Source organism: Falco biarmicus, chromosome 15, assembly GCF_023638135.1.
Source record: "Falco biarmicus isolate bFalBia1 chromosome 15, bFalBia1.pri, whole genome shotgun sequence".
NCBI classification, from domain to species: domain Eukaryota; kingdom Metazoa; phylum Chordata; class Aves; order Falconiformes; family Falconidae; genus Falco; species Falco biarmicus.
In genome coordinates, this window is record NC_079302.1 from 11,402,497 (window position 1) to 11,414,844 (window position 12,348).

The 12,348-nt window shown below is 52.8% G+C and overlaps 1 protein-coding gene across 2 annotated transcripts in view; it reads left to right on the forward strand.

Annotated features, from left to right (window-relative positions):
- The first annotated feature begins 1,403 nt into the window (after positions 1-1,403).
- WTIP (WT1 interacting protein) overlaps positions 1,404-12,348 on the forward strand; it is an 88,520-nt gene continuing 77,575 nt past the window's right edge. The window contains exon 1 of one of the 2 annotated variants that reach the window (XR_008825637.1): positions 1,404-7,616. Coding sequence is in view for 1 of the 2 variants with exons in the window: in XM_056360479.1 (XP_056216454.1) it covers positions 6,143-7,616 (1,474 nt within the window). In the remaining variant the exon portion in view is untranslated. The remainder of the gene's footprint in view (positions 7,617-12,348) is intronic. The other variant, XM_056360479.1, reaches the window with a different exon arrangement.

A 12,348-nucleotide genomic window follows, 5' to 3' on the forward strand; every position in this document is an offset into this window, starting at 1 on the left:
CCTTTGTAGCTGTGGTACTCGTGCAGCTAGCTGCTGGGGGGTCTGTATACAAGTCCACAGGGGAGTTACCTGCATTTTGCACATCAAACCAGTGATAACTGGAGGTAGCAGGAGTGCGCAAGGGGTGGAAAGGGCGGCTAAGATACCTAACTAGAAGCTTAGGAAGCTGCTAGGAGCTATGGATAATACTGCAAAGGGGACAGAGAGAAGGCAGCATGTAGGTGGACCTGGGGGAAAATTAAAGATGATGTAGAGGAGGAGTGCCAGAGACAGAACACTGACAAGTCTGTTGAGGGATATAGGTGAATATGGTGGGAGGAACCTGGAGGTAAAGAGTGGCCGAGGGCCAGGCTAAGTCCTGTAGCAGTGAGAGAGGTCTGTGGCACCAAGTGGGTGGCAGAACTGCAGTGTAACTGGGGATCTGGAGAAGAGATTACAAGCTAGAGAATGCAGAGGATGCAGAACACAGACCTGTAGGAGACCAGCCTTCATTAGTGCCATGGCTTATGGAACAGCTCTGTGCTGCTTGCAAATGTGTTCATTATTTTCAGTTAACAAGTGTTATCTCTATAATACTATTTTATATGGAAAATACCATGAAATGTAAATGTAACTGGTGTTCTCAACAAAACAATGTCCTCTCTGCTGAAATGATCCTTCTCATCATTGCTGAAGTGTGTTGTGTTGTCGTCAGGAGGTCAGCGCTCGCAGCCTGCCTTATTTCTTGAATGGGTGCAAAGAGGCGCACACAGTTGGTCTGGTACTTTTCACTGGCAGAGAAGAGGGGGCCACGTGTATAGCAGTCTGACCCTCGCACAGTGTTTCTATTTTGTATTAAATGCACTAACGCTATCTGATTGCTTTGGCAGACGACAATTTGCATGTTGTAACCAGGACTTTCTTTTTATCACATCAAAAAAATTTTAGCCCTGTAGAGTCCCAGGTTTGTTTTTATATTTCCAAAGTCTCTGAAATAACAAATTCTATAGCCTAGGACCTCTTTAAAAGTACTAAGCGGGTGCACTGCTAATTGAACTGGCCTACTAAATTGTGTATTTATGCAAATGTAATGGCCTTTGTTAAGCTAAATGATTGTGTTTGAATATACAGTGGTTATGCCCTGCGATTGCAAGGAAGTATGACTAAGCCCATGTGCACATGAGCCAATAAACTGCTTTGGCCAGAAGTGTTATTTTCTGAAATATGTAAGAGAAGTGGAAGGCGAAACTATAAAAGAAATAAGATACATAAATGGTCTATTAATTGTAAGCGCTTGGACATATGTTGTCTGGCTAACCTAGCACATTCACAAAGTGCCTGTTGTGACTGGAATTTTACAGGCTCTGTCCCAACTTACATTTGTGCAGCGCAGTGAATAGCTGCATTTGCAATGAATAAGAAGAATGTAAAAAATGTTAAATAGTGTTTTATTGCAGATTTAGAATGAGAAATGACCTGTAAGCCTGCAGAGTAGTGTTAGTCAAAAATACTTGAAATAGTTGTGCCTAGCAAAGGTAGCCCTTCAAATACAGTATGTCCGGTCTACCAGAAGATGGTGCCCTAAAACACATTCAGTAATTTCAATTTTTAAAAGTTGTGATCAACTGCAAATGAGTATTTTTAAAAACACATAAGGAAAAATCACCCAAGTCCAAATGCACATTAATATCCAAACTTCATATTCCAAAAATCTTGCTTATACTTAGTTATCACAACATAAATTAACATACAGAACCGAAACAAGCAAAACAATGCAATATAAAACACAATACAGCTACTGTGTCAAAGAAAATAAAAACTTCAGGCTCCCTCCTTCCAAAATAAAAAACATTCTTCAGCATAATTTTTGTATGAATTTCACAAGTTTTTTCCTGTTGTTTTGTTCTTTTTTTTTTTTTTCAATTTGACTTAAAACAAACCAGACAAAAAGAATAGTCATTACATTCCTCACCAAGAAACCAATCAATTTTTAAACTGGAAATCAAAACAGTAAGTCCCCAAGTAATAAGTCTTATTTACCTTGTGGACTTGAAGGTATAATTTAATTGTTTTCTTAATGTTGGAGAGGAGGCAAATTGCAAAAAATGAGGTAGCATCCAATTCAATAAGCAAATCTGTGCAGCAGCTTCAAATTGTTAAGTAGATGAAGTGAGACAAAGAACCCCCTCCTGCATTGTGTCAGTAAAACTGCATCTGGTACAACGTACACCGAAACGCAAGGCGGTGGGATTTTTGCCCTTGTCTTCAATAGGGCTAAAGTATCACCCGTGAATTCATACATTTGCAGATTCTCTGCTTTGTTGGTAATAAACCGTCTGCAACTCTGGGAGACACAATCCCCAGCAGACCATCAGGTCTCCCTGCCTGTTGGCTTGGGCAGCGTTTCCTTGAAGGCACTGGCAATTAGAAGAAACAGGAGTGCACTGCTTGTGAGGCCCAGCCAGCTGATATTCACAGATCAATAACTCCACCTGGCTTTTTTGCTCCCTTTAAGTCTTAGACAAAGGAGTTTATTTAGCAGAAGCAGCTGCCTTTCCTTAACATCTCATTTACTGATATAACTTAAATTCAGGTGTAAGGATTACCACACTAAATTAAGAAACGAAGTTCAGCTTTTATAATACTCCGTGACAGCTTTTGTGCTCTTAGTTGCAGAAGTGTGAGTCTTTTTGCAATATATACATTTTACAGCTGGTTGTTTAAATTAAGCAAATGCATTTAAAATAAGGTGGAGAGAAAACCCTGTCAGGATTGTCAAGCTGTAATTGACCAGTACTTTGGGTTTTCTTATGTGTAACAGAATGACGGGGGTACCTATTACCGCAACAGCAGCCTTAACTCCACACTTTTTGTCTGCACAGCCCGGCACGTACGGTCCTCTAGGAGACATGCAGCAGTGCTTGAGTGTGCTATGTGCCACTGCAAACGTATTTATTTCACCCATGTGGGCTACATCTGTGGCTATAGTGTGGATAAATGTTATGTTCATTATGAAGTACAATGTACTGGTGAAGAGTGGGTCTGTAGTAGGGTCCCTGCAGCCGGGCTGAGACGGCAGCATCGTGCAGGGACACTGCCCAGGGCTGCAGCAGGCTAGGCTGGGCCTGGCTTTGAGGATTTACTTACTGAGCGTAGCCTTTCAACAGTAAAAGTAAGTGATTTTTATCATTTGATCCACATTGCTTATTAAAAAGGGCTGTTTCCTTAGATTCCTCAGATTCTCTCGGTCCTGAGTATGTTTTTCCAATGAGTTCATACTCAACGAAGCACGTGTTTTTCTTAATGACTTACGTACCAAGAGGCTTACCGTAGAAACTTGCTACCTGCTGGCAGCAGCAGCAGTTCAAACTGTGCTGCCTTCAAAGGTGGAGCAAGGGCAGATTTGTGGCTCGGAAGGACAGAGCTGCAGAAGCACAAGCTCCTGCTGCAGTGTGCACTTCTGACTTCACACAGCAGCAGCTCTGCAGCTGCTACTGCAGCAGAGATAGTGGCTCAAAATGCTGCCTTGCATGAGCACACAGGCAGGGCCTCCCAATATGTCCTACCCACTCCATTAGATTAATAGTAAAGTTATCCGTTCTTGTGGTTTTTTTTAAAAAAAAAAACAAAACAAAAACTTAAATTATTTTTTCTTTACATGTGCTCTGATGGCTCAGGTTCCCAGGTTGTCCATGAGCCTCTCCTAGTTTCTCATGAAGACAACCTTATAAAAATTTGCAGTGAGTAGTTTGAAGTCGTAACAGGACAGAACATCCTAGTGCAGGCCCCAGGAACGATTGAAGAAGGAGCGCTGCACCAGGACACTTGAAGGCAGCAGCCCATGGGACACCTGCTGCCCCAGACCACCTTTGTGCTGGAGTCACAGGTGGGGTACGTGAGGGCTGAAGTTAACGGCCATTTCCCATGTGCTCTGTGGAAGGAATCTCTCTTTGTTCTCAGTGGTTACATGCCCATGCTCCGTGGCTAACAGCACAGTTTGTGTCTTTACCAGCTTTACCAGAAAGTCCAAAGCTCGAACGGGATGGCACTTGACGTGCTGCTTTGACCCCGCCGCTTTGACCCCGCTCGGTGCCGTGGCGTGTTCGCTGCCGGCGCTGCGGACCCACGCTGTTAGCTGGAGCAGCGATGGTGCGCACCAGGACACACAGCTGCAAGAGGCGCTTTCGGCCATTGACACACCTGCAGACTAAAGGTGATATGCAACGTTCCACAAGTAATAAGCTGCAGGAGCACATGGTAACAGCTTCTTTAGGAGATCAGCAAAAAGTGCAACAAAAGATGTGAACGCATATTAGAAAAGAGCACTTGACTCTCAAGACCGGTTGTATTTGCACACATGTGTTCACACTGGCAGTCGCCCACATCTAACAGATTTGCTTTTCAGGCCTTGGTCTGCAACTTTACATGGTTTCTTTGATTTTTTTTTTTTTTTTTTGTTCTGCCTGTCCCCCCCTGCACACACAAACAAACAGATTGCTAATCAACTGCCCTCCCACAGCTGGGGACATTTTTGAGTACACAGTTGCTTTTAATGTTTAATTAGGTATGATAACAGGATAAAATGTTCCTGGCCCTGCAGAGTGCCTACAGCTCAAACTTGCAACGTATTTCTTTCCTGGTGGGGTGCTGGGCACCCAGCTGTGTAAGGGCACCCCTCAGGTACCTACTGCTAGGGCTTCACCAGCATTTCTGCTAGCGACACAAATGACTATCAGGGGTTTGCAGCTTGGTTGCAAAAGAATTTACCATAGGCTGTGGTGTGGTACCGAGGGTCTCCGTTCAATTGCTATTTCGGGGTGTTGCTTTCTAACAGCCTTTCTCTGCGCAGAGGTAAGGGGCGAGCAGTGCTGGGTCTCGTTTGCTACTGATTCAACAGCCGAGGCTCTTGCAAAGCTACACAGACAGTAGCATGCTTTTTTACACACGCATCAATTTGTGGCTTGCTTTAGGCCGCGATATGTTTATCATATGTCTTTAGCACTGCCTTTAAAAAAACCCCGAACTAAGTAACTGCAAGTAGTTGTCAGCTGCCGTGCTGCGGCACAGGCCGGTCCGGCGGCTGCTGGCCAGTGCTGGGGGCGTCGCACGTCGCACAGGTGAGCGGCTAGCAGCAGCGGGGCCGCTCCCGCGCCCCCGGCCCGCGCTGCCCCGCCCGCCCCTTCCCGCGGCGGGACGAGGCCGCGGGTCCCGCCGGAAAGTTCCAGTCGGGGGGCGCGAGCGGCGCAGCCCCCCGGAAGGCGGGAACCGCGGGCGGCCGCGCGGCGCCTCCCGCCCTGACAGGCCGCCGGGTGCGCGGCTTCCCGCGGGGCGCTCCCTCAGCCCCCGGCTTCCCGCCCCGCGGCGGCCCGGGGCGCGGTGACAGCCCCGCCGCCTCCCGGTCCGCGGCGAGCGGCGGCACCGCCCGCCAGCCCCGGGCCGGGCTGGGTGAGCGCCGGCCGAGGAGGAGAGCAGGCGGCGCGGAGGGGAAGCCGCCGACCCCGCCGCCAAGCAGCGCCGCGGCCGCCCTCTCCCTGACTGACTCGGTGAAAATCATTGTTTGGCTCCGGCATTAACTACATTCCAGCGGGACGCAGCGCCCAGTCTCCTTCCTCGCATTCCTGCCCCACACAAAGGAGTCCCTGCCTCGCCGCGCCCCGCGCTCCGCTCGCCGCGCCGCAAAGCCCCTCCGGGCCGGCCGCCGTCTTCGCCCCCCGCCCGGGGGTGCGGGCCGGGCCGCGGCCCCGCCGCGGGGCGGCCGGCCGGGGGCGGCGGGGGCAGGGAGCCGCCGAGCGCAAATTCCTCCGCGCAGCGCGCCATTGACTGGACCGAGCAACTTATTTAAGGCTGGAAAGTGACACAGGGGCTTCCTCGTCTCTGCTCGCCGCGCTCCGCCGGGGAACCCGGCCGCACCGAGCCGAGCGCCGCGGCGCGGGGATGCCGCCGAGGTGACTGCCGCCTCGCCCGCTCGCCGCCGAGCAGCCCTCCGGAGAAGGAGCCGCGTCCCGCCGCTGCCCCGCCAGGACCCCGGGAAGGGGCTTTCTTTCGTTTTTTTTGGGGGGGGGTCTGTGTTGTTCCCCCACCACCTTTCATTCGCTCCGGGCTGCGCTTCCGTAGAGAGTTCGCCGGCCCTCCCCCGCCCCGCGCCGCCGGGCTTCGGCCGAGCATGGAGAAGTACGAGGAGGACATGGCACTGAAGGCCACCAAGTTCATGGAGGATCTGTCCCTCTACGAGCCCTGCCCAGAGGGTCCTTACGGCCGGGGCGGCCGCCGGGACCTGGCGCTGCACCCCGACCTGGAGGAGACCAAGCGGGTCATCGCCGCCCACATGACGGCGGAGCAGCGGGGCCGGAAGATGAACGGCACCGCCGCGCCGCCGCCGCCCGCCGAAGCCTTCCCCGCCGCCGCCCCCTGCGGCAAAGCCTACCCGCCCGCGGCGCCGGCCGCCCCGCTCCGCGCCGCCAACGGCCGCGCCGCCGCCGAGCCGCCACCGACCGCGGGGCCGCCGTGCTGCGAGGAGGGGCTGTGCACCCGCTCCGAGGTGGCGCTGCCCTGCTACAGCGGCTTCGCCGACAAGGGCAAGCGCTACTCGGCCGAGGGCTACCGCTACGCCGCGGGCAGCGCCTACGAGGGCGGCTACGTGGCCAAGGGCGGCGGGCGGGCGCCCGGCGGCCCGGACGGCAAGTACGGCGCCGCCAGCCCGCGGGCCAGCCTGGCCGCCGCCTCGCCGGGCCCCGGCGCCGAGCACGGCAAGTTCTCCAGCCCGCGCTCCAGCCTGGGCGGCGCGGCCGCGCTGCCCTACGAGAAGTTCTCCAGCCCCCGCTCTAGCCTGGTGGTGCCCGGCCAGGAGAAGTACGGCAGCCCCCGCGCCAGCCTGGTGCAGTACGACGGCGCCGCCCTCAGCCCCCGCTCCAGCTACGCCAGCACGGCCAGCGACACCAGCAAGCACTCCAGTCCCCGCGCCAGCCTCACCAGCTACGACGGCGGCGGCAGCAAGCCCAGCAGCAACCGCACCAGCGGCATCAGCATGGGCTACGACCAGCGCCACGCCAGCCCCCGCTCCAGCACCGCCAGCCAGTACTCCTGCACCACCAGCCCCCGCTCTAGCTACTCGGACTCCAGGTACGGCCCGCCGGGCAGCGCCGAGCCGGAGGGGGCGGGCGGCGCCGGGCTCGCCCTGGCCAGCCCCCGCTCCAGCCTCTGCGGCCCCGAGGGCCGCGGCGCGACGGGCGCCGCCGTGGTCAGCCCCCGCTCCAGCATCTCCAGCCAGAGCTCGCGGAGCTCCCGCGGCTCCATGAGCGCCTACCCCGAGCTGCAGCTGCCCTCGCCCCGCTCCTCCCTGCTGGGGCCCGGCCTGCAGGAGGACGGCGCCGTGCCCGAGCTGGGGGACATCTACCACAAGATCCACGCCCAGTCCCCGCCGCGGCACGACCAGCAGCACCCGGCCGCCGCCCCCGAGGCAGTGCCCCCCTACGCCTACAGCCCGACCAAAGGCTCCGCTTCGGCTCCCAAATTCAAGCTCCCCTACCAGGTGACGCCGTGCCGGGAGAGCGGCCCCAGCCAGGCGGAGAGGCGGCTGGAGGCGCTAACGCTGGAGCTGGAGAAGGAGCTGGAGATGCACATGAAGAAGGAGTACTTCGGTGAGTGGGTGACCGAGCAGCCAGGGTGGGCTGCGGGGGGTGGGGTGGGTGCGGGGCCTGCCCGCAGCGGGGGGGGTGGGGGTTGGCTGGGCAGAAGGGAGCAGGGGATGCCCGGCGCTGCTCTGGACCAGGCACCTGCGGCAGCGCCTATCGCCGCCAACGCTGTCCGTCTGACTGGTGTCAGAAGTGCTTGTGCCGGAGCTCGTTCCTAGTGTTTGATCTGTGTCCCGGCTATTCCTTACATAGTTTGCCAGGACGTGTGGTGCTTCCCCTTCCACTTGAGAGCTTGTCTGAGGTGTTAACAGAAGCTGTTTGTGCTGTTGGGGCTTATGGTGATTCCCGTTTGCCTCCCTTCCTCTGGGGCTGCTGAAGCTTCACAGATAACCTCTAGCATCACTGAGCCTGTGGCGTTTTCAGCTGTGCTCTTAGGCCGCCTGTGATAGCTTTTATGGATGATGAGCATGGCCCGTGAAGCAATCTTTAGTGCCTCGTTCAATAAAATCTTGGTGCTAGTTCGGAGTACCCGTGGGACCCCAGCATCGTTTCTTTCCCGCAAGGCCTTGCAGGGTCCGCTCAGCGCACAAGGCTGTTGGGGATCGGTGCTGTCCCTGGGGCAGGAGGGGAGTTTGGGGGAGAGCAAAGCCTGCTGCCCTTGCTTGAGGCTACATCAGCCTGCTATCTCCCGAATTTTTGTTGCTTCTTTATAGAACAAAAGTAACCTCTTGAAATGAGTGAATACATCTTGTTAGTCACACTAGTTTAGATTAAGCGCCCTTCTTGCTTGCTTTGTACTGTATGGAAAAGGCCAAAACGCCTTTGAAAGATGATCCTGGAGCATGGAAATACTGCCCTGTTTCTCCTGTGCTGGAGACCACAGATGAGCCAGGTGACTGCCAGACTTGGACAGCCCTTGGAGCAGTTTGTCCCCTGCTTGAATGAGGGATGAGGGCTATTACATAGGGGTATGAGAGCTCCTGGCAGAGGAGGGAGAAAGAGACCTCGGAAGATGAGTGGCTGTGGATGAGCCAGCCCCCATCTGTGGCCTTTGAGAGGACAGTTACCTGTGCCTTTGTGTGCTGCCTGGGCATGGGGGAGAAGCGCTCTCTCTGTGATTTCTGATTAATGTGACCATTGCTGAGGATGGAGGCATGCATTACCTTGGTTGCTGATTTAGACATGAGGATTCAGACCGCTTTTGGCACAGCGCTAGTGTGCTTTGCGTGGAAGGTGGGAGTTGCAGGGCTCCCTGCAAGTGTCTGGGATAAACTTGTAGTGGGACAGACCTGGACTGATGAGCAGAGGTAGCTAAGGGAGCAGTACCCTGTCCTACTAGGAAAACCTTTCTGTGAACTGCAGTAGCATAGTTTCTACAGTCTCTTGTACCCAGACAAAGGAAGCTGACCACAGTGCTTACTGCCTCCCTCCATTCCATCTGGGGCTGGTAAAAAAGCTGATGTTCATCCACTGCATCGTTTGCTGGGCCTGGCACCTGGCATGGTACTCCTCACTGGCTGAGTGACAGTAATTGTTCACTTCTGAGTATGTGGAAAAGCTGAAGGAGGGCACATTAATGCACAAACTGCAAGGAAATGTTACCTTCAAAATCTCTATGGATATACAGTGAGAGACTGAGAAATAAGATGTATTCAGAAAAGCAAGTTATAGTTGTCCTGAGCCTCTTGAGAGGGGTTTGCAGTGGCCAGGGAAGCTGGGTGTGCAATCAGGGACTCCAGGAGCAGCTCTGGGGAATGTTGTGTTGTGGGTGGGTTTTGCTTGATAAGAATTTGCCTGTTTTGAGTGTCACTGTTTGCAGGTATATTCTGTAGCAACGTGTTGCAGCATGCCCTGAACCTCAGCAGATGCATCCCTTGTAGTGAGCTTGTGCCTTTATACTGTGAGAGCATATGTACCAGCTGCTCTGTAGGCATTTGTTGTACATTGTTGCACAAAGAAGTGCTGCTGTGACTTGCACCCTGGAAGCAGATGAAACCCAGAAAACTGGGGGGCTTTAAAAGAGAAAGTTGATTTCTGTGAGTTATTGCGGTTTGGATAAATCCTGGTGGGCTTGATCCTGCATTTCTGGTTCAGATCACCCGTGGAGGTGAATGCTGAGCCAAGCGCGTGAGAGGTTGGCAGGAGCAACTGCAGGCTGATGGGTCACAGACAAGGAGAGCCAGAACAGCATGGGGGGAAGTCTGCTTATTTAGTTAGACTTGTTTGAGAGGGTCTTAAACAATGTTAATAAAAGGAAGCAAGGAGAAATGCACCCATTTGCATAGCAGCTTCCACATACTACAGCTGAAGTCTTTGCTTACGCATTCGCTCCCTTAGCACTGGTGTCTGGCATGCTCTGAAGGCAATATTGTGGGGTGTTCTGTGATGCCCATGGAGAACAGAAGTGTTGAGCCAATAGTCTTAACAAGGTAGAGGAACCAGAGGAGGTGGATTGATGCTTCTCAATTAGAGGAGCTCAATTGTCTAGTAAGTGTTTATATGAGCACACCGGTAATTTTCTTGCATTCTGCCCGCCACCCCTCCAACCCAAATCCCAAAAAACCAACCTTGAAAAATTGAGCAGTGTTTTATTTTGAAACTGAAGTCAAGTGACTAACCAGTCTTGTGGGGAGGACTACTCTACCTTCATTCTATTTGTGGGTCAGCTTGAGTGTTCCCCTAACCATGCTTGTGCTGGCAGTCTTTGGCTTCTCTCCCACACATCACTGCTCTGCTCCAGGGAAAACCTGTAGTCTGGAGTAGATGAATACGTGATGGGGGGGTATGTGCAAGGTTTGAGCATCAGAGAGGCTCCAGGGGAGCCAAGTAGTGTGCAAGTCAGCAGGTCTGAGGGACTGATGACCGTCTCTGCCCATGTTGGTATGAACTGCTCTGTGCTGGGAGCTCTGCTGTGCTGCATCACCTTCTCCGTCCTCCCCTTCCTTTCAGCAGGCTTCACTGCATCTATAGAGAGAAGGAAAACTCCCTTCCACAGTTGGTTTAGTCTGACTGAAGATGACAGTGCTACAGAAGGAGTGCTCTTCATCTGCCCTACCCCCAGTTGCACAGCTAAGAGGTAGCACCTTGCCACTTCCAAGTGCTCCCATCAGCATGTTGCAGCCATGTGCGCTCACTGATGTTACAGAAAATGAAGCCTGCAGAGAAGGAAGGGGAGAGGGAGGGTTGTTTGGGGCCGGATTGGTGAGCCGCTCCAATTTATCTCTGTCAGTGAGGTGGCTGGAGCAGACCCAATGGAGACAGTGTAGGCAGAGGGCTCTGGGAGGCTGAGACTTTTCCTTTGGCAGCAGCCTGCAGTTGTGTTGGGTAAAGCCATGAGACTTCATTCCCTTGTAGCTGCTTCATATGCAACCTAAACTGCTTCGTCCTCAGCCCACTGAGACCCCCTGTCTTGTCCCCTGTCAAGGTACTGACAGTTTAGTAAATGCACTCAGTTTAGTGGTGGATGCTGAGGAGAAAGGTAATAAAAAGTACTTTCATTCACTTTCATAACTGTTCTTAGCTGAGCATTCGTATGTGACGAGGTGAATTGTCAAATTTGTTTCAGGGATGTTTTAAATTGAATGTGTATCCTGAGGTATCAACAGGATATTTGTGGGTGTTGGACAGTCTCTTGAATTCTGTTTATTTTGCAGAATTCTTCAGTCTGTCTAGGTATTAAAAAAGACAGTTTAAGGCAAAAACTGGATTTTTGGCATGCCCATCAGAGTCAAGCAGTACTTGCGAGACTGACCGTAAACCTACATCTTGTCATGTGCTGGGCAGGGAAATGTCATTGTGTTGACCAGTCCTGCTGATTTGGCTGTTGTTTTTGAATGAGATCTCTCCGTATGTCCTGTGGCTTTCTTGGTATGTTGTCAGAAATGGAAGAAGTCAACAGAGGGGTGCAGGCACCAATCGTGTGCTTCCAGCAGCCCTGCTGTGCTGCAGCTGTTGCCCAACAAGGGCTGCCTGCTCGTCTTGGCGAGGGTGGCAGGATCCAGTGCAAGAAGTGACTTAATTGTCTCACAGTCTTGAACGAAAGAGGAGATGGAAAAGGCACCATGAAATGAGGGGGGCAGGGGTAATGCAGATTACTTCCTGCCTGTGCGAAGTCTAGAGAGAGATGCTTGCAGTCTCGCTGGCATCCTTTGACACCCCTGTGTGATGCCCTTTGAAGGTGCTTTTCCCCATCTCTGCACATCAAGTGTCTTCCCCGCCTCTTGCTGCCACCTCACCCTCATATCTCTTCCATTTGATATGCAGAATACAGCAAGTTCATAGCACATGTGGTACGCCTCCGTGAGAAACAAGCAGTCCCCATCACAGAGAGCTGTCACCTTTCTTGTCTTCTACAGGCACCTTTGTCTGACCTTCCCCACCCTGAGGGAAACTGCCCCTTTCTTGGTACCCTGTAGGAGGTTTACCAGGCAAAGCAGGGATCTGTTGGTATCTCAGAATGAGACACAAAGTCTGGATTCTGCTACTAACTGTAAGTCATCTGTCTAGCAAAAGCCTGTTCTTAACCTAACAAGTAGGCTTGACTTTTGTGAGCTCCTGGATCTTTCCAGAAAGCCACCCTGTAGTACCAGCACACATTTTTTGGAGCACCACCAAGAAACACTGCTGATAACGTCCTGTTGAAAAGCCTTTGGCCTGGTGGGTAGATGAAAGGAAGAACTAGATCCTGGCCAGGCCCTTTCTGCCCCTTACATATATAGTTATCCATGCAAATCTGGAC